Consider the following 25760-nt stretch of genomic DNA (forward strand, 5'->3'; position numbering starts at 1 on the left):
GACCACGTGCTGTTCCTCGTCTTTTGACAATGATGCTCTAGTAACTTTGATATTATTGTGACCATCCTTTTGTCGCGAGGAATAAAAATTGTATACATTGCCAATATGAATAAGTATACACTGCAGTCTCAAAACGCATGAAGCAATATGAAATGCTACACAAAACATGCCCATGACTGTCAAAAAAGCAGTCGACCTAAAAAGCGACTTTGCTTTGCACTCATTAATAATAACCAACTTGTTTTCACATTACAGAAGAAGACCCCTAAGTGGTACAACCTCAATCTGAGATGTATAAAGAATTTTCTTTAGAAAAAAATAAAACACTAGCTGATACAATAGCAAAATCTCAGCGACAGACTAACTACGAGCTCAAAGGAATGCTCTGAGTATAAGAAATGGGTCTCACATTACACAAGCAATGGGCTCAAAGAATGCTCCACATAAGGCCAATCCTATTTATCTTGCTCTCAACATGGCATGACCAGTGCTACTCAAATGCGCAAAAAGCTTGTTCCTGCAGTATTAAAAATGTAGGTAACGTAACAAATATGCGTAGACTATAAGCATCTATGGGAACCATAGTAGAGCAAATGCTGATAAGTACCTTGAATCAAAATCCTCGCCACATGTTTCACACGAATGACTTGCCGCTTTTGTTCCCTGAAAGAAGTTTATCAGGTCAGATCAGCTAGCTCAACCCCAATTATATTTTTTAGTCGAATCAGAAATTGCGGATGTAATGGTATGTATACAGCATTTCTTCCTAATAATGCATAATCATGTACTCAATCTTGCCCTTCTACGTGAGACGGAAAAACAATATATACAAGCCATAAAGAAAGAACATACTTTCACTGGTAACGAAATTCAAGAAGAGATAAGTAGCATTCAACAAGTTGGGTATAACCACAATGGTGGAACATCACAGAAGCAACGAGCACCATCCAACGGACAGGTAGTCCAGTATTGGTGAAGGAGGATTCTAGTCCAGACAGTTTCCTCACTTTCTGAAGTCATTTTGGAAGGCTGTGGAAACCTTAGATAATACTTCAATTCGAACTTTTTGTGTTCCATGATAACTTCAGAATGGTTGGGGCTCAGTTTATAGAATCATATTAAGACTGAAAATTTGGTGGCCAGATCTTGATGCAAAATAGATTTTACCTCCCTTTACGAGGGAGGACCCATTTGCAGATGTCCAAAAAATTTGCTTTACTGGCCTTCCACGCAATGAATGAAAGTAATTTCTTCCTCCAGACAAGCTTAACATGCTTTCTAGTTCAGTTCCCTCACATTCCACGTTTGACTACAAACACACACACACACACACACATATATACATATTGTTATATCCCAGACCACTTAGGCCAGAAAAAAAAAAATCAGACCGCTTAAGTTATTGTTAAAATATATCTTAAACAGAATATGAATATTTTAGAATGTTTACAAACACTAATTAAACATAAAACAAGTCCTAAATTAAGTTGTTTTTATAAAAAATATTGATTTTCTACTACTACATTTTGATGTTATAATGGCCGTTCATTTTTCTATTACTGTAAAAACATTGTTCGACTCAGAAAAGGAGATAACTTAATATATGTGTCTCACCAAAACATTCTCAAGATCATATCTGTAGGGTTGAATTGTCCAACAAATTGTCTTAACAATCAAACCCACTGTTTATGTTATCAATCGGATCATTATTCAAATCTCACATAAGATGTTTACAATAATGATGAATTGAAAATATCTAAGAGTTTCTTCTTGAGATGCATGAATATGTGCATGCATATAGCCATGCCACTGCATCCTTAGTATGAACAACACATGATACTAACTTCATCTGAGTCCGCATCTGTTTGATATAGCACCACTTATGATACTTACCAAATGACATATCAAAATGTGCACCTAAATTTGCATTTAGGGGTTCGCTGGTCGCCTAGGCTAGTTCTTCGTACCTGCCATTTGAGAACACCCTAGGCCATCATTGACTGCAGCATCTAGGCTCGCCTAGGCAAATACTAGCCTATTTTTTCTCCTTCAACAACCTAGATTTTCTCTTCTTTTTCTTCCTTTTCCTTTTCTTCCTTCGGCTGCTTGAGGCAGTGTTTTTATCCTTTTTCTTTTCTTCTTCTTCTTCTTCTTCTTTTGTTCCTTGTTACTGGTGTTGCACGTGATTTTTACAGTAGATTTTTGTGTATGTCATGAAGAAAGACCCATTATAATTGTGATGAATATGCTGAAGATTTATGTTCATTTCTTTCCAATAAGTAAGCAATTTGAAATTTTAATTTAGATTTTTAGGTATTAGAAATCATAATTAGAGATTTACCAGTTATAGTTCTTTTCTCAATTTCTGTACAGGTTAATGCACCTCGTCCTAGGCTCAACCGATTGCCTAGGCTGCAGCTAGCAACCTTAGCAACATAGCATATGACATAGTAAGACAAGTATTATCATATAAATAAGGGTTCACACCTTGCTCCGAGAAAGATTTCCAAGTGGATTGTCAACAAAGGTTGCATCGTACTTTTAGAAGGCATTCAAGGACCAACAGGTGAATGGCTGGCTTTAATTGATCTTCCTATTCAACAGCATCCAACTTTGTGAATTCACAATAAATGAGATTGCTGTTCTGAAAGTCGCTATGTGCAGCCTGGGCAACAGTCCGTGCCTAGTGTCTGGGCACGCCTAGGCGCACTTAGGCGAAAATTACAATAATGAAGCTATTAATTAGCTTATGTTAAATTATATCCTTATATAATATAATAACACTTCATAATATGATTTATATTATACTTGTATAATGAAGACAAATGCAGAGTTTATAGCTTTGAAGTTTCAAGAAAATTGATAAACAGTTGGCAGAAATCATAAATCACTTTCAAAAAAATGTATAAAATGGGTTCAGACATAAAAGAAAGGCTGTAAAACAAACCTAGCTCCTGAAAGTAGAATAAAATTGAGCCTAAAAAGTTCTGTACATATTACAGTGCAGTCAATATAAAGTATAAGCAGTCAATTTGTAATTTTTTATACAAAAAATATAATCAAGAACCATATGAGTATTACGACATTAGCTGAAATCCTGAAACATACATCAGACTTTTCACAAAACAAAAATCAGACTTCCCATGTCAAAAATTTTAGAAAGCTTTCCATTACCAAATTAAATGTTTAATATCATAAATTGGCATGTCTTTTTCATAAGAAAACCGAAAATTATGAACGGGCTGTAATGAGTTACAAAGAGACTGCAAATAGACAAATAAACAGATTGTAATCACATGAGTTACAACTTACAAATAGAGTCACAGACCATATAATGAAACAGAATCTATACAAAACATTATTACATTAAAATTATCAGTCAATATAGATTATCGACAAATAAACAGACTAATCAAATGAGTTACAGAATCTATATAAACATTATTACATTAAGTCTATTATGTAATAAGAAAAACAGTATATTATATATAAACAGTCACAACCAAAAAACGTGCACCACAACAATCTCCAGCACCCATTTAATCTTTATTAAATAGTCCTTAAGAGCCCCACTGAGAGACTCTTGGACTCCTCTGAACTAGGTGCAGGTTGGACTAGCCGTGCCTAGTCCATAGTAGGTGTGCAGTCCATAGTAGGTGTGCGCCTAGGCACTATAGTCATAAAATATTGTTAATGGGTTTTAAAGGGCGAGGTTTTTCTCAAGCATTTTTCAGCAAAGCCTAAAACCTCTGGAAAAATCTCGGCAAACAGAGATATGGGTATAGACACGGCAACTTAAGAGAATGTAGGTACAAGGCTACAGCAGGATGTATATAACTATATATGTATATGTATGCACAATAACACAAAAAAAATCAAAATGAAAGCAACTTAAATAAACAAGTGGTATAAACAAAACCATCGCATGTTAATGAACAATAACTTTAAAAACAAAATGAAAACTGAGTTAGAAAGAACTAAATTAAGTAAAATTAAGCAGTTTGGATCAACTTCGATCTACAAAGTACCCAAGTGTGTCCAAGTACTCATTTTGTGTACGGGTATTGGCGAACAGCTATGTAGTGATAGACTGTGGAGCCTCATCCATACGTGATAGCCTTCCCTAATTTTTGTAAGGGCATTTATGTCATTTTTCTGCTTTGCGGATTTTGCCCTAATCTCATGTTTATGAGGGTGCCGTTTTAGCTTGTACTTTGTGTTCTTCTGTGATAGTGAAAAACTGCTTTGTGTGACAGCCCGTAGACGTAGGACAACATTGTTTTCGAACCACATAAATCTTTGTGTGTTCTTCCTTTTTCTTTTTTTCTGTTTTCTTGTTCCCTTGGTGCATTAAGAGAGTGTGAGAGAGACATGTTCCTAACACGTGGACCTTACTGAAGTACCCATGTCACTTAGCTCAACAACATAGCTTGGGACTATGCAGAAAAAATGATTTGTTGAAGTCACTTCAGTTACCAAAATAGGGCAAATCAAGGCTCATAGCCCTCCTCATGTGTCCAAAAAATGATTTGTTGAAGTCACTTCAATTACCAAAATAGGACAAATCAAGGGTCATGGCCCTCCTCATGTGTCCAAGGCCCTCGCTAACGTCCATCATAATCCAGTGCAAGCCTGTGTCTAAAACTGGATAATTCCAGTGTGCATCTGTGCTGCTTGTTATCTGAGTTCTTCCAACAAGTGTTCATAATCAGATAGTCTACCGTAGCCTGAACCTGACGACGAATGACAAAAGCTGAAAAGATAGTGGAAGTGATGCCAGCCCATTGAATGATGGCCGATGACCAATAAAGGACTACTTAGGCAAGCTGTCAAAGACTAATCGGAATCTTTCAACGTTTAAGAAGGTTACATATCATACTGGGGGAAAATAAGGAAAAGAAAAATTTTCACAAACTTATTTTTTAATGTTTCCAAATAATTCCCCAAAACCATTAAAATTGGTCAAAGAAAAGAATAACTGTACATCATGATGTATATTATTACCAAGGACCAACTATACATTGTGAACAATAATAGTAAAACTATGTTATCAAGTACCACGAATAGTCGAATATCTGAACTGTAGGAGACATTTGATCCTATTCGTCTAACAAAAACTTCTGCAGAAGAACCCTACGAGGCATATAGAATTCACCAAAAAATCAAACAGCGCAAAAAAATAAACCACAGGAAAAGCCCCAAAAAGGTTCCCCGCCCAACTGGAGCATGGATCAAGGAAAAAGATCCCATGATCGTAATAATAATGCAAGGTAACGATTCTGTAAATTCTAATGGATAGTCTTCTTTTCCCAGTGAAGTACGCTTCTAATGGACTGGCATAAAAAGAATACTGGTAGGCCTTCGCATTAATTTCCTTTCTTCTAAGAAAATATCGTATAAAGCTGCACAAGTTAGTACCTTCTGTTTTCTGCCTTTGGAAGAAACCTTTTGCATGACATTTGCTTCATTTTGCACAAACCGTTTCCTTTCGGGTGGATGTTTTTTGGAACTTTTCTTTCTCCGGTCATCGTAAATGGCATCCGTATCTCTGACTGGATCGGAGGGTATGTCTCGCGAATTGGGCATAGAATCATCATTATCACCATTGTCATACTCCGAAGTTTCCTCCCCCTCAAGCCCATTTGTGTATGTTGTTTGAGTATCTGCAGTTCCGTTGGCATTACTGACATTTTCGGACTTTTGAACATATTCAACGTCTTTCTTGGAAACCAGAGAAGTTTGAAGATTCAAATAATCGGATTCCTGATCTCCAGCATATGATGCATCGACCTCATGTGAAGACATATTTCGTCTAGCTCTCTGCTCCTTCACCATAGCCTCCAAGATGCTCATCTCGTCCTCATCAGTGCTCTCAGTACCATCCTTTTCCCCATGACCTTCAACGTCTGATGTTACGCTTCTCGATTCATCACTTGCTTCACGGTCAAGGCCTCCGACGTTTTTGCCACTCACATTCCCATCATCTCTCTTTTCCTCATGAATGTTTATTGCGTCCTCGAACTCTTCACATAGCCCATCCTCAATTCCTTCATCCACAACAGCATCAGATGGCTCCCCAATCTCTGCAACTTTCATTCGGTGCTTCTTTGACTGCTCGTGGTTCTTCCACTGCTTATCTGATTTGAACTTCTTGCTGCAAACTATACAGTAGAACTCCTTAACCTCTTTCCTCGGTTGATCAAAGGCGTCATCAACCTCCTCCATCTCCTCAGCGACCTTCGCCCATTCCGGCTCTTCGTACAACATCGCCTTCTCCCTTTTCGCCTTCTCCATTTCCTTCTTACGCAAAATCTCTGCCTCCGTTTTCTTCCGCTGCTCCAAATCCTTCTGCAACTTCCGCTCGATCACCCTTTTGTCCCGCTTCTTAACAAATTCCGCCAACCCTCGAATCATCTCGTTGTACTCCCTCCTCGCCTTCCTCCTCAACTTGTTGTTCTCATCCTCTGCCATCCGCCTGAGCTTCCGGTTTGGTGCTGCCGATGGACGGTACTCATCGACCCAGGAGAAATCCAGAACCGTAGAGAAACCCAACCAATAATCATAGAAGGCCGAGACCTGGAAGTAATCGCTCTCCAAATTCCCCATGGATGGCGCCTCCCTAACCAAAACCTTATTCCCGGCTTCCTGAGCCTCCTTCGCGAAGGCCACCTCGCTGGAATAAACCCTACCGAAAACATCCCCGTACACCTTGAAGAACCCCTTTCCGGTGTCACTGAAGCCGGAGAAGGCCGAATTGGAGAAGTAGGGCCACAGGTTCGGGACATCGACGGCCGACGAGGAAGCACTGTAGGTGCAAGGGGTCTGAGGGGAGAGGATCTGAAGGCGGTGCGAGTCGTACCAAGAGCGCTCCCGGGGATCGGAGAGGACATCGTAGGCGTGGCGGAGCTCCTGGAAGGCGGCGGTGGCGGATGACTCGTCGGAGGAATGGCGGAGCTTGTCCGGGTGGAGCTGGAGGGCAAGACGCTTATAGGCGGCCCTTATCTCCTCCTGGTTGCACGTTCGTGGGAGACCAAGCACCTCGTAGAGACAGCGCTTGGGGGCCGGATCCATCCCTCCGCCGCCTCCTCTACCTCCTCCTCTTCTTCTTCTTCTCCTCCTCCTCCTCCTCTTACTTTATATGGCACCGACGTCAACCGAAAGCAAACGGCGAAGGATGTTGTCATCAGATTAATACTCCATATAATTTTTAACAGCAAATGTTATTAACAAAATTTTCAGAATACACTTACTGCGATAGAAAATATGCACAATTTTTAAATATTGTTAAAAGTAGACATAATTTAGTTTCTCAATTAATTAAAAGGATAATTCATGCTATTTTTGTTAAAATAATTATAAATCAGTTAAAAAATTACATTTTATGTTATAAAAATGACATGATTGATTGAGTTTGTTTACAAAATTAGGTTCCCTTGGTTTTGAATTTAATATACCACAAAGAATTTACATAACCATTTTAAATGTAATAATAAATAATTAGTGGATAATTATATATCATATATAATTCAAGAGGCTAGGCAAACAAATGAACGTGAAATATGGTTTCATGGAAGGAATTTTAGTCGTTTTATTAAATTTAAGGTTAACTTAGGTTTGTAGTAAATAAGAGGTAACTGATCAAGAACAATTTCATTAGTAATATAAAATTACGTGTATTTTTATCAATATAAAAAAGTTAGACATATTTTTTGTCATCTCCAATTCTTTTTAATTGTTATTTAAAAAAAGTATTATTAGCATATTTTTTTTAATTACTATTACAGAATATACCATATTCTAAAATGTCGTTATTATGAATTTGTTTGTTCATTTCTTTTTCCCCCTTTCTAATTACACGGTATTTTATAAAAACCATAAAGTGGAAGAGTTCTAGTTTTAACTTCATATAACATTAAAATTAACATTATTTATATTAGTTTCTGTTGTTTGTTATTGGCTCGAGGATGTCAAGTCAACTGAGCCACTCGAATTGTTACAGCCAAAACTTCACCCTAACTAAGAATAGGTTGCTACAAAACATATATTAAGGTGATCATTTTTCGAATTTCAATAGCGTTTTTGTAACAAGCAAAAACCAAGAAACTCACGTAGCAGCAACATTTTGATAATAGGAAAATCCACATTTTTCATGTTTTACATCAAGATAGCTTTTGTAATACATGAGAATGTTTATATTTATTTAAAATAATTTTTTACTAAAAAATCAAAGGATCTGGTTTTTGTCCACAGTCTAACGGTTTGGTTTCTACTAATACATAAATATACCAGTAAAAGAATGACTCACTCAAAAAAAAAAAAAAAAAAGGAAGGTGTAAACGAAATTTAGATGACCAAAGGAAGATACTCAGGGAAGCATTTTCTGCTGCATCTGATAGAGTAGGCTATTATAATCTTTACCCAACTAGGAATAACAATAAACTGGTTTCACACAAATCTATTCACCTTGACACCCAGACTGGGTAGGCTACCTTACCAACTTTAGCAACTCACGAGTCAAATAAGGTCCACATACCCGTGTCGTTATACTCATACTACCGAAAGTGAGTACTTGAACATACTTTGATACTTTTTAAATTCTAAATTGATTCAAACCGCTAAATTTACGTTATTTATTTTTTTCCAACTTAATTTTAATTATATTTTTAAAGTTATTGTTCATTAACATGTAATATTTTTATTTAAAGTCACTTGTTTATTTAAATGTTGCTTCCATTTCAACTTTTCGTGTTATTTTGCATACATATATATTGCTGTACTCTCATACTCATATTACATACTCATATTTTGTAAAGTTGCCATATCCATACCTGTAGGTCCATACTGGTACCTCCAACCATATCTGTCTCCATGTGAGTTAGGCAACAAAAGTCTAACTCTGTTTTATGTTCTCCACTAGAGAGAGAGAGAGAGAGAGAGAGAGAGAAAGAACAGGTGTTGCTTAGGATGGCCAAGAGAAGGACACACCTATAAGCCAGAAAAGCGGTACAATTGCTTCATGAGATAACGCAGACAAGCCATCAACACGGTGTGAAAAAGGATAAAAAGGAGCTTCCTTTTAATGAGGAAACTATAAAAAGAAAAACAGCAAAAAATGATTAGAAAGGGAATCCAACTTTTTCCTTTGAATGATTATCTGAGAGACTATTTTAGCAATGATGACAACCATTTCTGAGGAAAAATAGGAATCCCTCTTGAGGAACAGAGTAAGCTGGAGAAATCTTCAGAGTGTTTAGACAAGATTTATATACTTGCTCAGGCAATGTTTGCATCCTTCAAGGATTTACACACAATAATGCCTGCTGATGTCCGCATTGGGTACCCTCCAAGGACAGCTTCGCAAGAACTTGTGGTCTTAAGGTGAGGTTGCACGTATTCCCATATTTTCTTTTTCTGCACCTGTTGGAGATAACAGCATTAATGTCACCAAGCAGAAACATATCAATAAGTGTTATGCAGACAGGCACTTAGGATGCCCAATCTTTTGAAATAGTTAGATTTCTCCTATTTAATTTGAAATTCATACACATTTAGCTTGCTTAGGAAGGACATCTTTCAATGTACAACCCAGTGGGGCAGAGCCAGAGGACAGTTGCTAACCATGAGTTATAAATGAGTTACAAATTATCTTATTTAAAAAGAGACTCTTACGGAAGAATTCCTATTTAAGTTACTTTGGCTGACAAATAATTTTCTTAAGTGGACCTTCTTTGTCTTTTCCTTTATCTTTTGAGAAAAATAAAGTCGAACATCACAAAGAAATGCCTATATATGTCAATATACATTTCCTTAGAGAACATTAGCATTAAATGCATTACTTTTATTTAGAGAAGATTAGCATTTAATGCATATGATATGACATTTTCAGTCTAGATCTACCTTTTTTACATTTAAAATTCAAGTTAACTGTCAATTTTTTGGCATAGTTAAATGAGCTTTACTAATTTAAACGACAGTCGGACTTAAGGTGCTCATTCTACATTTTATCATTGCGGAAGATACAAAACCTATCAATAAGTTTTAAAAACTTATACTTTAGTATGTTATTCAGTTATGTTTAATAGTTGGAGCAAGGGAGAAACTACAGCTCTTACTTTGCCATTACTAAAACTACAAAATTATTGTTAGTTTGAAAAATGAAAATTTATTTTTTATAAATCTTACTTAAAAAATCTTCACAAAGTTAAATTCCACGACATTTTGAACTTGTTACAAGAGAATTTCGAAAATATATTGACAACTTACATTTTAGAAAAACAAAGGAAAATTAAAATACAAAAAAAAATTAAGATTACAGAAACATACATAAAAGAATTTCAAAACTGCACTCAGTTTGTGAAAACATGACATTTATAAATACCATTTGCACATACATCAAAAAGGTTTCTATTTTGCCTGTTAATAACTCAAAAATTTATATTTTTCTATTAAATTGACAGCCTTGCAAATCAATTGAAAGTTCGTGCCTATTAATTAAATTTCTGGCTCTGCTATTGGAACAACCCAGCAGCGTAAAGATCAATCAAGAATGTAGTTGCTACACGACCAACGCGACCTTATCACCATTAGCTAAACAAAAATATAACCTAATCCATCATTGGGCTAGACAAACAAACAAAAAAAAGCTTGTATTATGCATTCAAAATCGACTGGCAGTAAAGACCTGAAAGTACATACTTGTGCATGCAATCATGCATTCACATCTACATACGTATGCAAGTGCATGCACGTGTCTGTTTGTGTGGTCAGAGAGAAGTAGAGAAAGGGAAAGAGATAAATTATCTGACAACATTACCAACCCTTCCCAACAAAGAGTTATGAAGCAACAGAAACATAGTTTAACATCACAGGGTGGACATGGTAACATGAACAAGACCACAAATAGTAGGATGCAACCATTTAACAAGTGAGGCTACACCAGAAAGAATACGAGGGGGCCACCTATTAATATTAACTTTAAGTTTATCCCCTCTGTAGACTGCATTTTCTTTTGCAACCACAAGCCATCAAGTGGAGAAAAGCCACATTCTCCATAACATGGAGCCCCCTTTTGAAGACTGGCAAAAAAAAGGTCCCTTTTATGAGGTCCCTAGCAACTGAGTTTTTTCTCAAAATTACTTCCGGCAAATTCCTTGCTGTGCAATATAATTCTTGCATGATGGAGCAGAGAGAGTAGACAAACCCAATGCACCAATGTTTCCCACCTCTGCTGAGACATGAGAGAAAAATTTGTAGTACCCAGTTATTGTGAGAAGACAATCATTCGCTTAACGGATTCCACAATGTTAATAGAGGCGGCAGAAGATTTATGATGACTCTGAGACACCATTTTATGAAAGAACTTAGTATTGCTATCTGCATACTTTAGCCAAGTAATCCTAGAACGTATCTTCCACCTATTTCCTAGGCTCTCCATTCATCTTACGTTGAATCCAATGGCAGGCCATTTTGCAGTAGCAAGCACCATCTCGAAAGAAGCGAAGAGCTCACTGAATTCCTTCTCATTTAACGACCACTGTTCCTAGTCTTAGTAAACTGGGATCCCTAGATGATGGACAATTCCCTATGGTTGAATAGGAATCTAACTGCTAAATGAGATGCAATATCTGGGAATACATCCAAGATGTCAGAAGAGATGAGAGCCCTACACAATAGGTGAAGACATAGACCTGTTCTTTTGCTAGACCATGAAATTTTTTCTCTAGAATTAGGTAGAGGATATAGTCCACAACCTTGGATGAACATTTTGAAACCACAAATCATGATATTTGGGGCCACATAGACGTTTGAATTGTGAACTGATAGCAAGCAATTGAAATCGTTGGCAGTAATATGCCTAGGCCCTAGAGCCATATGAAAGCAGTGGAACCATGAAGGGGTGCTGGTCCCCATAAGCCATATGAGAAACGCAATTTCCCCATGCAAAAAAGAAGCTAAGAATTAAAGGAGAGCATGGGGAATGAGACATCATCAAGTATGAAAGGCTCTTCGACATACATGAAAACACCTCGGGCACATGCACCAGCTCGCCGTTCTTAATGTAATCATGATTTGGCTCGTTAAGACAAATTGACATGAAGGGTTCTGCCTCCCATAGAAACTTCAGCCAGGAGGTAGAGGAGTAGCTCCACATCGAGGCTAGACCCATTGGCAGCCATAGCTTGTAGAAGCCACAATGAGGGATAAAAGTGTGATGTTCTTAGGTGATGGAGTCCCAATATTCGATGAATTTTATAACTACAACAGGATCCTTTTTGTCATAATAATAACAATTATTTGTGATGCTACTAAAATGACCAAAACTACTAAACTGACCAAAACAACATAGTAAAAACCACACTGAAGCATTCCACCCTCACTTTGAGATTCAAAGTTGCACACCTAGCAGGCTAGCACACTACCAATTAATCTTTCTAGCCTGGTGAACTGCTACTCTGGCACTAAATACTGCCCATGAGGATTGCCAGCTAGGCCAACCGACTTCCCAGCCTCTTGAATAAGAATAGGAAAATGGAGAGGAGAGCAAAGCTACAACACCATTGTAAGAGAGGGTCTCTGTCTTGATTGATTTGATGAACACTCACACACGGATCATCCTTGTGAGATAACTAGACAAGAAAATGAAGAAATTTACTAATAACCGAGAAGGAACCTCAACCAGAGAGCTCCAACGTCAAGAGAGCCTCCATAAATACCTCTTGGTTTTATTTCTCATTTAACAGGCTACCAAAAACTTATTGCTCCCCGTATCTCTTCGGATACAACAAGCCAAACAATGCTTAGACAGCTGCCAATGACCATTCTTCATTGAGTAGACACAACCCTCAGACAGCCAAATGATGAGAAAGAAAGGGAGAGCTTCTTTCCAAAAAGGGAAAGTGTACCCAAGCCAGACTATTGATTATCAAAACCTGGTTCACGAGAAGATCAGAGCTAGCTGGACTAGGACGTTAGCATGAGCCAGGATTGAGTGACATTGTTAGACACCTCGCAGAAGACTACAAGGGGGTTCCAGGTTCCTGCCTACTGAAGAGAATTATATATATATATATAGCGAGAGAGAGAGTTTGTGTGTGTGCTCCAATGATATAGGCGGGGCCCTAGTGGCAGAGAGGTGCAACAGTAGCAGTACTGTAAAAGGGATTGCAACATCAGGACTTCTTGGGATGTCTCCTATCCTAGTACTACTCTCTCTAAGCACTCTTGATTTCAGAGCTTTGATGGGATACAATGTATAAAGTGAGAGTGTGAGAGAGAGAGAGACGCAAAAAATGAACATATATACATGTGTATTAGCTGACGTTGTTTGAATACATTACCTGCCCTTTTCCTAGCCAAAGGCCCATATTGTCCTTATACACATTAGAGAAAATATAAAACCGCAAATTAATTCCCCCAATTTAGGAATCTCAGAACTTTATTTCAATATAGGCACCATCATATCTCCACATTTCACCAGCTAAATTTCTCAGCTGGTATAGGAGATTTATGGTCATCAAAATGAATCACACAGCTAAACTGTCACTCTTTCTTCTTGAGAGGAATGCCATTGTCTGAAACAAGATGACCAAGGATCCCAAAATGACATATGCTGTTGCACAAGCAGTGGGCACCATAAATAAGGGCAAGACTTGCCAAAAGGGACTCCTATTTCAAAATCCAAACTTCAATCATATATTGCATATAATAGCTTTTTCCTAGACAACCATGGAAAAAGAAATTTGTTTCACAGACATGGTCCATCTTCCTAGCAAAAGCTTGAAATCCTTCCATGGAGAATTACCCTTTTCCACTTCCAAATGAAAACAAACAAACTGCGTCAATTTCACTGGCATTTTAGAATTGCAGTATCATCTGTTCATTCACATTCACTGGTGGTAGGGCAAACCTTCATGAAAATACTTGAATTACTAAGATTAAGAATGCTAAAAAGATAAGAAAACTATGTGGTATGTATGCACCTTTGCAATTTATACAGTCATGCCTTAGCAACAAATAAAAGTATCTATTGGAAAAATACCAAATGCATAACGCATACCTGATTTGGTGTGGCAGCTTCTTGTTGTTCATGTTTGTCTTCTTCTAAGCCAAACCATATTCTTTCTCCAAGGGCAGAACCTTCTGGTGGTAAAAGAAGCTCGACATGCTCATGTTGTGCATCTGAAGCAGCCAAAAGCATTCCATTTGACTTAATGCCACGCATATTCCGTGGCTTAAGATTAGCAAGGACAACAACATTCCTATCCTGCAAATATGAATTACAGTAATAAATATCCATGGAGTCTGTGCATTGTATAAGTTCTTTAGCAAATTCAACAGGTGCTACTGCTGGAACTCAACTGAACAAATCACGCAAAAAAATTATTAGATCTTGATCAGCAACTAAGGAAACGATATTTGCCAACTCTTTCTTGAATATCTATACCATCACAACATCCACAAACAGGTAATCAGGTTTTATTTTCATTCTTCTTCAGCACCTGCACTAGGAAGCATTTGGTGCCCCAAAGACCATCACAACATTTCTCTTTCATTACCATGTGATAGGTTGAACATTGGAAGCAACAAAAAATAACCATCTCTTCCACATTGATTATTTGAATACTTCGAGCATGCTTTGGGATCACTTAAAACTTCCATTCCTATATTTGTTTGTATGCCCTTCCTACTAAGTGTTAGTAATACAAATATACAATCGTTATATTATTAGAAGTATTCACGCAATGAATTCGTATTCATCTTCGTAGTATCACTCCAATTATGTTAACATCAGAAAAGATCTCAAACATTTCCTTTCATTGTTTGGCAATTGCAAGAGGCCAATTGATGTCTCTTCTTTTCAACGGAAAAAGTATTCGGACGAAGAAAGAAGAGAAACCGACCTGAAGCTCCTCCAATGGGACGAAGCCAACAAGACCACTACAGATAGTCCGGGGTTCGGGCTCACCCACATCCACCTCCTCCACGTAAAGAGAGTCGGCCTCCGGATGTCTCCAGGCTTTTATTATTCGTCCGACTCTGATATCTAGTGCATTGGCATTATCTCGTAGGGGATCCACATTTGTGGACGGTGCTGGCTCATCGGGAATGGATGGAGACGTTGAAGGTGTCGGGTTTACTACAGTGCTGCTGCTGCTGTTGTGGGACACATCTGCTGAGGAACAGAAGATTCTTGAACGAAGGGGCAAAATGCTACTGTTGATGCTTCCAATTTTGATGGCCTTGAGGGAAAATGCAGCATTCTTTAACTGAAGGATAGGAAAGACCAACTCAGGTCTTGTATGAAAACGTTGAGCGGCAGAGGAACAAGGCATGGCCGCGTGGAGAGCCATCCTTGTGAATCCGATGGCGGCCGCCATCCTTGTCCGGAAAATATCAAGTGGCACAAAAAATAATCTGTTCTAAAACACAAGAGAAAATCATAAAAAAGATCAAAGAAAAGTGGGGGATTCAATGTTGAAAGGCAATGTCGTTATGCTTCGGCGATCAAAAATTTTGAGCATCAGTCAAATATCACTGGTAGTTTGTGACTTGTGAGGCCTAAGCCGGCAAAAAAACGACTGGTTTTTCCCTGCCCACGAGAAGGAGACAGCAAGACAAGGGTTTTCGTGAGTTTACCTGAAGAAGCAGGCGGAGGCGAAAGAAAGAGGCAGGCGTGGCGGAGCAAGAAGCCCAAGAACCACGGAGGACGAACGCGATAACGGCCTCGGAAGAAAAGAAAGAATTTCCACGACACGGTTCTTTTTCCCGATTCCACCCTGGATTCGAGGAAAAACTCAGGCGTGTTTGTTGCGGCTGAAATATAAAATCGCAAATCCTGGAAAAAAAAGTCCGTCGCAGGCTTCTTTTTCTCGGGGCGTATCTAACGGCCTAGTGTGGTTCTAAAAACTACATTTTAGAACAAATTCTTGCCGAAACACCATTCTTTCAAATTTTGAAAATTTAACTTTGACGAATTAAATCTTTCAAAACTTTCGGTCTAGATGGAACTTTTGGAAAAGTAGAAGTTGGCCCCTATCAAAAAATTTTCAAAATTTTTATTTAATAGTTGTATTAAACCCCCTAGAAGATGAATTCTTGTTTCACCCCTTGTGCTAATGGCCTTGAATTTTGGTTGTGGAATTAAAATTCTATAATCAAAATCCGACCTTAAGCTAGCACTAGAATGAAAACTTCGGTTCTAGTATTTCTTTGTGTTTGATAGTTCAAAGTATAGATTGCGGAATTGAAAATGATCTGTTTGACAAATAGAAATTGATGTATTAAAACTTTCCTAACTTGTGCCCTAAAAAAACGATTAAAAAAAAATCATAATTCTGGAATCATAATTTTATCCCAGAATGAGATTACAATATCAGAACTTTGATTAAAAAATGAACCTATAATTCCAGAATCAAAACTCTTTGTTTGATAATGCAATTCTTATTCAATAAAAAATGAGAATTTTAATTCTAAATTCACAATTGAGGCCTCGTCAAATGCCCCATGTCTTTCTGGATTGAGACCTAAACTTGACAGGGAAATAGGAACGAGCTATGGTCAAAGGTATGATTTTCCACATGACTTGGCTTCATCAATAACTACAAAACACATGTTTTAAGAATGCAGAATGTAACAATTAAGTTGGCTTATTCATAAGAATCTTACATTCTCAAACCACCGTGCGAACTGGTTTGTATATTTAGCTTGTACTACCGAAAACTGCTCACTCTTGACAGGTGCCAAAGAATGGGAATCCAAATGGCCAATAGGTGTTGGTTGTGTGAAAAAGCTGAAGAAGACAATAAGCATCTTTTCTTTGGGTGTAAAGTTGTTAGTGATGTTTGGAAAAATATATCTACCTTTTTTAGGAGGGTAAGAACTCCATGGACCGAAGCTGATAAGGCATTGCAAAACCTCTTCTAAATCTGTTGGAGAACCTGCAAAGATGCCTTTTTGGCCATGAAATGTAATCAGCAAGACAAGAAAATGGCACATATCTGGCTGAGGGCAGGTATACCGTGTCAATGAAGACACATCTAACTCTGTTGACGTAACTAATCTTTGGGTCAGACGTCTCAAAGGAATGATTGAAGGCAGAAGAAGCTGGCCAGACCGATGAAATCATATAGGAAGGATGGTTGAGTCCTTTAACATTCAATCTATTGAGGTCCCTAGAACAACAGGCAAACTTGTTTTGCAGCATGGAAGCGTAGGCCATGTTTACGAACTGGGTTGATCTTTCTGTTTTGCCTCCCCTGACTCAAATTTTTCTGAGTATAGTTGCTTGATTTTCCTTTGGCTAATGCAATGCATTTATTGTTTTCTGGTTGATGTTTTCTGATAAATACTATTCTTGTTTGCAACAAATTTGGGGGAGCGCCTCCCCCACAGATGGCTTCATTTGGAAGATTCAAATTTTAGAATCCATCTGGGTTCCAGCTAGTGGGGGATAGTTTTTTTTTTTTTTACCATTGGAAATTTCATTTGACCAAAAAACTGCCCGTTGGAGTCTCAACTATGTGTGCTTGCTCCCATAGTTGGCTTCTTCACGGTCTCCACCAATGTTATAAAAGGCGTAGCGTATCGCGTATCGGTCGGGCTGACCTATATGCCGTATCGTAACGTATCGTAAACGTATCGTAAAATTAATTTTTTAATTTTAAAAAATATTTAAAAATAAAAAAAATAGACAAAAATTCTCAAAAATCTGAAAACAATGAACAAAAAATCAGAAATCAAGAAAAATAAAAAATGTATTCAAATATAAAAAAGATCATCATACATAAGGAACATTCATGTGTATACTATCAACAACACATTCAAAAATAAGAAATCAAATATTCAAATTAACATAATAAGCATCTATCACAATTTTAAACTTGAAAATTTTATAAAATTTGAGGACTTAGAGTCTTAAGTCTTGGAGTTTTAGGACTTAGATTACATCAGAATTTTATAAGTTCAAACATACAGTTATCATATTTCATGATTCAACGATGATATCTCCCAAATCGATGAATCATCGGTTAATTTTTATGAAAATACGCAAAATTTCTCCCTCCTATGTCTATTGGAGTCTTTAAATACAAGAAGAGAGAGAGGAAGGAGTGTTTAAACTTTTAAAAAATAAAGAATTTTATGTTTTCTCCCGTATCGTACGATACGGGGGTGTATCGCTCGTATCGTACGATACAGGCCCCGTATCGTACGATACGGCCGATACGGGTACGATACGCACGCGTATCGTGTATTGAACATGTATCGTATAGGTTTCTTCAACCTATACGATACATATCGTACGATACGCGTGCGTATCGTACGATACGGATAACATTGGTCTGCACTACCCAAAAAGGAAAAACAAAAAACCTCTGAAAAAAAGGTTTCGATACCTTAACCACGATGATGCAAAGGAAAACCCTCTACGTCAAGGTGGTTGATCCAAGGGAAACCCTCCTCCACGCAGAGGGAAACCCTCTGCATGCGGTTTTTTCCACAACGCGGAGGGTTTCTCCCTGTGTCGATGGGCTACATGGGAAAACACTCCGATGCAAACCATCAGAAATGAGAGAGAGAGAGAGAGAGAGAGTCGCCTCCATTTTTCCGGTATTCACTTGTATTTTTTCTTCTTTTTTTCTTTTTTTCACCTAAACCCCTCATGTTCCTGACACCTGCTTCAAGTCAAACTGATCGCATGGTAATCGTTGTGAAAGATACAGTTGCTATTCAAGGATATAATTCCACGAGCTTGAACGGAAAATCAAGACAGAGACATTGTCATCCATGTAATTACTGCACTCCAGATAGACATTCCATTCGACATTCATCTGAAAAAGAGTGAAAGTCCTTAACCAATACAATAAGACAAGTTACTCCACGAAGCTCGAGAAACAACAGAACATACAGAATAGGGGTAGTATAGGCTACAGAAGGTTCAAGATTCATCAACATCTACAGAACTAGCAACAAAGTCATATGATCCTCTCAGAGTCAAGCAGCACTAACACATCAAAAATGCCACAAGGCATATGTTTCTTAAGTTTATGCATGCATACTGCGCAATATCCCGTGGATATAACCACCAGTCATTATGAAAGAAACAATAGATACAACACCTGCGGGAAACATCTTCCCTGATTTTTTGAAGCGAGAACCCATTACTCCCAGAAGTGCGGCAGACACGCCTACAACCATAGGAAAATGAACTTTGCTTTCAGAAAAAAGGTCCATAAAGATCACTCTAAATTAAATTCATCCTAGAGATGAGACATCAAAAGATTGAGAATGACAGTACCAAGTCCCACAGATGAGGCAAAAACTGGATTCGTTGGAAGCTGCGTGTACACGTAAAAAAGAAGCAAGGCTGACACACCACCTGCAGCAAGTGATGTCTTGCTCCCTCTTTTGAGAAACCCCGCAACTCCACCAGCTGTCAGCAACATTAATCATTCAAACATATGTTCTAAATATGGAATGATTGAAAGGTGCACCCAAAGTTTCACATGCCCTCATGTTTCTGTCCCAAACTCAATGACTTATTGGTGTGCGGGTGGGTGGGTTTGTGCGCATGCCAAGCTCAAAGTATTATGAAGCAGATATATGATCATAATAGAAGGGAGAGATGTTGAAGATACAGTCCTTAAGAAATTGTATAGGAAACAAAGGTCACTACTTGACCAATATTAGTCCAAACAATTTCCTCATTTATGTCGTCCTTCCAAAGCAATCCAGGTCAATGGCAAGGCCGTCTATAAACTAGCCCTACCCACTTCATCCTTAGTGCATCTAGTGTCCCACGCATCTAGTCCAAGACCTTACTATATCCATCCTCTACCAAAGAAGTCACCTATGAGGAGACTACTCCTCTACTCCTCTGTCTGCTAAGGTGTTGGAGACAAAGAAAATAAGAAGAGCAATTGTTCTAGCTGCATAGTTAATGGTGTGAGTGGATGCTGGGAGGCAGTCATTTTCAGTAAGCCACCACCCAGGTGCCAGTCATTTTACAAAGAGGTTTTTTTTTTCCTGAAAAAACAGTATGCATCCTCATTCTCTCTCCTCCGCTGCTGTTGCTTACCTGTTCCCCTCCATCACCCCATATTGCTGCTCCAGTTGCTGACACTGTTCTCTTCCACCAAGTACACTTCCTTTTTGTTCATTCTCATCCTCTCTCTTGTTTTTCTTCTTACTTTTTCCTTCTTCTTCCTTTTTTCCTTATTTCCCCCACCTCCTCCTCTTACTTTCTCCGGCTTTGGTTCTTTTCTTCCAGTGTTCATCATCTTTATTTTCTCGTGCTTCGTCCCCTAATACCTTTTTGTTCCTTCTTCCAACTCCTTGATCTCCTGCCGTATCTTGCTTTCTTTTTCTTGTACTTCCTCTTTTCTTTCTTCTCATTTTCCATTATTCTTCTTCATTTTTATCCTCCTGTTTCTTCTTCTCCACCTTCTACACGTGTGTGTGTGTGTGTGTGTGTAGATATATATATATACCCACACCACACATATGATGATATAATTTTTGATATGGTATATAAAACATTTCTTCTCCACCTTCCACACGTATGTGTGTATACATTATATATACACACACACACACAGACACACACACACACACACACACACACACACACACACATATATATATATATATATACTGTTTAATTTTCCACTTAATGCTTTAGTCAATGTTGTATCCTATGATACAGAGGCATATCCTATGATGCATATTGTAGCTAGCTACAGGGGAAATTGATACAATACGCTCGTTTCTAGTTACAGGACAATATGGGGGTATTGGAGACCTCTTTGTGCACTCTTACAAGTTGAATGAAGGGGGACCTTGTTCCTTTGAGGGAAACAAAAAAAAAGAAGGCTTGAAGGAAGATTTGAACTAGGAGATCAATTTTATGATTGAAGAAAGAGGGTTTTCCAGTTTCCTTCACAAAAGATATAAATTCTCTCACTTTCATCATAGATTTCTATTCTTTTGGAAGATTACTGTACATTTCTAGGCCATGTTTGTCCCCTCTGAATGCAACTGTAGCAAAAAAATGGGTAAATTTGAGTTCCATCCCAATTTGGAGCAAACAGGGATTAGTTTTTAAGACATTTTAGGGCAAAACCAGGGATCCCGATTCTGGAATCCAAATTCCTACCATAGGGGTGGAATGAGAGAGCAAGCATAAATAGTTTGGCCATTATTGCTTAGAGACTGGGCTTTTTGTTTACCGGTTTTTCTTCTCTTTAATTGGACAAAATCATATTTGAACATGATTTTGTTTGTTGAGATTTAGTTTGTGAATCTATTGAAAAGCTTTTTATGCTAACATTTGCAATGTATAGTACCCTGCTAGGGTTTCTCATGTGACACTGAAAACTAAGGCCCAAGTCTGTATGGTGGAGCTGCTTTCTATGATTATAAGCTCACCAGTTTTAACAAGCATTTTGACATGTTCATCCTTTGATCGATACATCCCCTTTTAATTTTTGTCAACTGCTGCCTCTTCAATGGTTGGAAATGGTTCCAACATCCCTAACCCAATCTCTAAAGTCCAAACACAGGAAAGGTATTCAGGCATCAGGTTTCCAGTTCATCAAACGCAGAATTCTGAATCCAGGAATCCCCATCTACAATTAGCAAACACAATGTCATTTTGGAAAATGGCATTGTGATTCCCATTCCACCAATTCCAGAACCAAGTTTCTGAAATTAGCATTCCAGAAACTTGATTCTGGGGGAGCAAATAGTACCCTATCGTTTTTGAAGATCACCATAGATTTCTACTGTTTTGTGAAGATATGGCTTCAAAATTTCAAATAAACTTGCACGACGATGGTGCACAAGGGTGAGGAAAATGATCAGCTGAAAATTATTTGCAAGTACTTTAATTAGATGATGCATGATGAATAGATGATGTCTCATAACTTTCATTTTTTATTTGTATTGAAGACTTTCATGTCATGACATATATGACCTTAAACTTATTTCTAATATGCTATTACGTATGACATTATGATTATGTTACATTAAATTGATGAATGTTATTCACTATAAGCCTATATCTATGTGTGAAGTTTTTTATGGATAATGTATTTCCTAGATTTTTTCTAATTTTTCATAATTTTCTCTATTTTTTGCTTATTTTGAATTTTTAACATAAAAAAAAATATGATTCCAATTACGATACGTTACAGTAAGTATCTATTGCCCTAACCAATACAGGTTAAAACTTAAGAGTTAAGACATGCACTTCATAGTTCATAGCATTGGTTTTAGCTTTTGATTTTTGTATGTGCAATGTCTAATGCAGTTTTTGTTAGTTTGTTTTGACTCAACAACATTAACTATTGTATTCCAAACATGTCTAGTTCTATCTAAATATTGTATAGCCCTTTGTCACAATATTTGACTTTTTTTTTTTTGCCACCCTAGGTGCCTAAGCCATTTCAAAGGTCTCCCATCTAGCAGCAGCACTTTTGCTAGGGATAATAATGAAAAGGATATACGCAAGAAGATGAGGTCCTGAGGATGAGTCTTCCCAAGCTTGTCTACAAGGGCAGAGCCAGGAGGCCAAGGGCCATGGCCCCTCCTGAAATTTTAAAAAAAAAAAGGCTACATGTAAATATCTTGAAAATTTTCAACTTATCCCTTGTAAAAATTTTGGGAATTTGAATAGGCTCTGGTGGAAAATTTTTCAAAAGTTCTACTTTTTATTTTTTATACATATGGCCTTAGAGACCACTACCTTATATATCTTTACGTTTGCAATTGACGAGACCATGCCAGCGTAGCATGCATGGAGACGCCCTGATATTTTAACAAGTATTTTGTCCATTATTTTTCCATTATGTGTGTAGATATATGAAGATTTCGATTAGAATTCAATACATTTTACATGTGTTTTGTCCAAGTGGAAGGTATGCATGTATATATATGAAAATTTGGGATATGAATTCAGCTTCGCCATTCTTTTGCTTTGTCCAATGTTTCATGAACAAGCAGATTCATGTAATATGTTTTCAAAAGTGGTCCTTCTCTTGTATGGATAAACTTGTCTTTAGATGTTTGCATGATTGATATTCATGCAAGTAATAGCCAACGAAAAGGAAAATTACTACTTAGATGAATTTAGGCATGCTAAGCAATGAGTACATGACAATTGTAAAACTTCCACCCAGAGAAGCTCATTGTTTGACAAACTTAATTGCTAGCATTTGATTGTTGACGAGCAAGAGTACCAATTTCAGATGGTGTTCCTTTCCAAAGATGAAATATCTATTTTGCCATGCACATCTTGTGATGAGTATTAACCATTATTTTTGTTCATTTATGAGTCATTGCATGTGAACATGCATATTGACTGTGAGCACGTGATTATCTGTTGTTTATTGCACAGTTAATACTTCTGCTTTTGTCATATCAGAAAATATAAATTTCATCCCCGAGCTAAATGGCTCAAACTTCAAATTATAGAAAGAGGGATACATGGATCTGGATCTCGCACTTCAAGAGGAACGACTACCTGCTCTGACAAATGAAAGTACATTTAAGGTTAAGAGAAATTTTGAGAGGTGGGGATACTCCAATTGGATAAGTCTAATGACCACAAAGCATAAAACTGCAAAGAACTTCAGGGGTGCAATTACTGAAGAGGCTAGTGCCAAGGCATTTGTTGAGGAGGTTGAATTATTTCTTTTTCCAATTCAATCACCCAAACCTAATGGTATGTGTTCATCAAAGTTCAAGCTCTTCAACAAAATTTGGCTATTAAGCTCAAGAGGCTGACTAGTCACCCTCATACCCCAAGCGGTATCAATGAAACCCAATATGAACGGTGTCATAGGTCATATGCAAAAAAAGAAACTGAATCGAAAATGACAAGAAAAAAGTGAATGCGAACTGATTAAAAAAACCTAGATTTCACAAAAAATCAATGTAACATTGAACGACTTAGCACGAACAAAGGCCCTGATACACATGTCAACACAAATGCACATCAACCTTGGCATGTTAATGCTCAATATCGAATATAAAAAAAAGATATAATGAAAAAGCATGCCTAATTCCATCTTTGGAAGTATAGTGGTATGATCTTCCAAAGTCTTCGTGTGAGAATAAAGTGTCTTCCGTAACTAACCAGAGATCACAGTTTATTTCCGACAGAAAGGAAAGGAAATTGAACTCTTCAGACAGATAGCCTTGGGAATCACAACGTTATATATCTTTATGTCAATTTCAGATCCAGCCCATCGTAGAATAGAAAATTACTAACCGATATCTGCAAAGAATAACTACTCATATCCTTCAAAATGGCCCAAAGAAATAGAGATTGATTCGCAGTACATTAGAACCACAAATAGAAGATGGGGAGCTGCGGCCTGCGGGAGATTTTTCGGCACAGAGAAACAAACTGCAGACATCATTGCAAAAAAACTGGCAAAAAAATTGGTCAGGAAACTTAAACTCTAGGTTGTACAAGAAAACCATTGCCCAATGATGCAAATAGTGCAAGACAACGAACAGAAACCCTCACCGAAAGTAAACTCAAGACAATAACGTCATCATCAGCACTGAAACAAACGCGGGACAGCCCAAGGAAGAGCATTGGATCATTGATTCCCCCAGATCACATGAAAAAGGGAAAATAAAATGGAAGGTCAGCGAAAGATCCGATACCTCCAACCAGGGCAGCGTACCCTAATGTCAGCTTTTGAGACATTGACATCTTCTTGTTATTCTCCTGGTTTTCGCCTTCACCGGAATTGTCCTTGTCGTTGTTATCGTTGTTGTTTCCGCCGTCGCCACCTCCACCAAACCCACCTTCAATGCCTCCGGTGCCGCTTCCTCCTTCCAGGCTGATTTCCTCCCCGCCCGAATTCTTCACCTCCAACTCCCTCGAACTAAAGGATTCAACGACCAAGGGCACCGGCTCCTGTGCTCCGGAAGCAGCACCGACACTCTCGAACTGTCTCTCCTCCAACTGCGCGACAACTACCACCGTCCGCCCTGAAGCACGGGAACGTATGGGGAAACCAAGCAAGCACGATGATGACGACGGCCGCCTCAAAAGCAGATGCTTAGGCTTAATGAGGAGAAGAGAAGGGCCTCTCCTCGGCAGGCGATAGATCGGAGTAGAGAGGCGAGCTCCTGCAAGGCCAGACGACTGCAGGACGACGGGAAGTGCCATTTTAGTTGGAGGAGGAAGCCGGCAAACATATAGCGCACATAGGAATTGAACGCATATGGAGGAGATTCACACGGACACAAACTTCTCGAAGACAGCGACCGGCCGTTACCAGAACGGAGTATTCTCGCTCAATGGAGGAGGCCCTCCAGGCCACTCTTGGCGAGAGTGGACTATGGAACATGAACAGTCTTGTCCGCGGACAGTCTTGTCCGCACCATCCGAAATGTCGAGTGGACACTGCGGCGGCTCGACTCGTGTCCGAGCCCAGTCCGTCAACGTGGGCGTCCGGCTGGCAGGACAAGTTAGGTCAGCCGCCTGTTTATAATATTATTTTATTTAAAATATATATGTATTTTATTATAATTGAACATGTTTATATTGTATTATATTTTTTACATTATATAAATATATATACATACATATTATAATCGCAACGATGGTCAACAGCTCGGCCCCAGCCCAACTTATTATCAGCCGGCCCGCTACCCAGCCCTAGTTAAAATTGTCCTGTTGATGTAAACCATAGAACATGCCGCAATACTCGAAATTAAGCTTGGGCACCAGCTTGAATACTCGA

General features: G+C 38.2%; 3 protein-coding genes across 3 annotated transcripts; all 3 read right to left on the reverse strand.

Moving 5' to 3' along the window:
* Positions 1-177: 177 nt before the first annotated feature.
* LOC116257379 (DNAJ protein JJJ1 homolog) lies at positions 178-7152 on the reverse strand. Its single transcript, XM_031634066.2, has 3 exons — positions 5419-7152; positions 608-663; positions 178-517 (listed from the first exon to the last, which is right to left on the reverse strand). The coding sequence occupies exons 1-3, from the start codon at positions 7069-7071 to the stop codon at positions 460-462; spliced, it is 1767 nt and encodes a 588-aa protein (XP_031489926.1). The 5' UTR covers positions 7072-7152; the 3' UTR covers positions 178-459.
* A 1961-nt stretch (positions 7153-9113) lies between these two features.
* Positions 9114-15801, reverse strand: LOC116257265 (uncharacterized). The gene is made up of 4 exons (XM_031633880.2): positions 15637-15801; positions 14901-15419; positions 14057-14263; positions 9114-9417 (listed from the first exon to the last, which is right to left on the reverse strand). The coding sequence occupies exons 2-4, from the start codon at positions 15375-15377 to the stop codon at positions 9274-9276; spliced, it is 828 nt and encodes a 275-aa protein (XP_031489740.1). The 5' UTR covers positions 15378-15419; positions 15637-15801; the 3' UTR covers positions 9114-9273.
* Positions 15802-18804: 3003 nt separating this feature from the next.
* On the reverse strand, positions 18805-25323 carry LOC116258015 (protein FATTY ACID EXPORT 2, chloroplastic-like). Its single transcript, XM_031635072.2, has 3 exons — positions 24673-25323; positions 19295-19429; positions 18805-19184 (listed from the first exon to the last, which is right to left on the reverse strand). Exons 1-3 carry the CDS (start codon positions 25181-25183, stop codon positions 19042-19044), a joined length of 789 nt encoding a protein of 262 aa, XP_031490932.1. The 5' UTR covers positions 25184-25323; the 3' UTR covers positions 18805-19041.
* Between the last annotated feature and the right edge of the window lie 437 nt (positions 25324-25760).

The sequence above is a fragment of the Nymphaea colorata genome, chromosome 7 (assembly GCF_008831285.2).
Source record: "Nymphaea colorata isolate Beijing-Zhang1983 chromosome 7, ASM883128v2, whole genome shotgun sequence".
Classification (NCBI taxonomy): domain Eukaryota; kingdom Viridiplantae; phylum Streptophyta; class Magnoliopsida; order Nymphaeales; family Nymphaeaceae; genus Nymphaea; species Nymphaea colorata.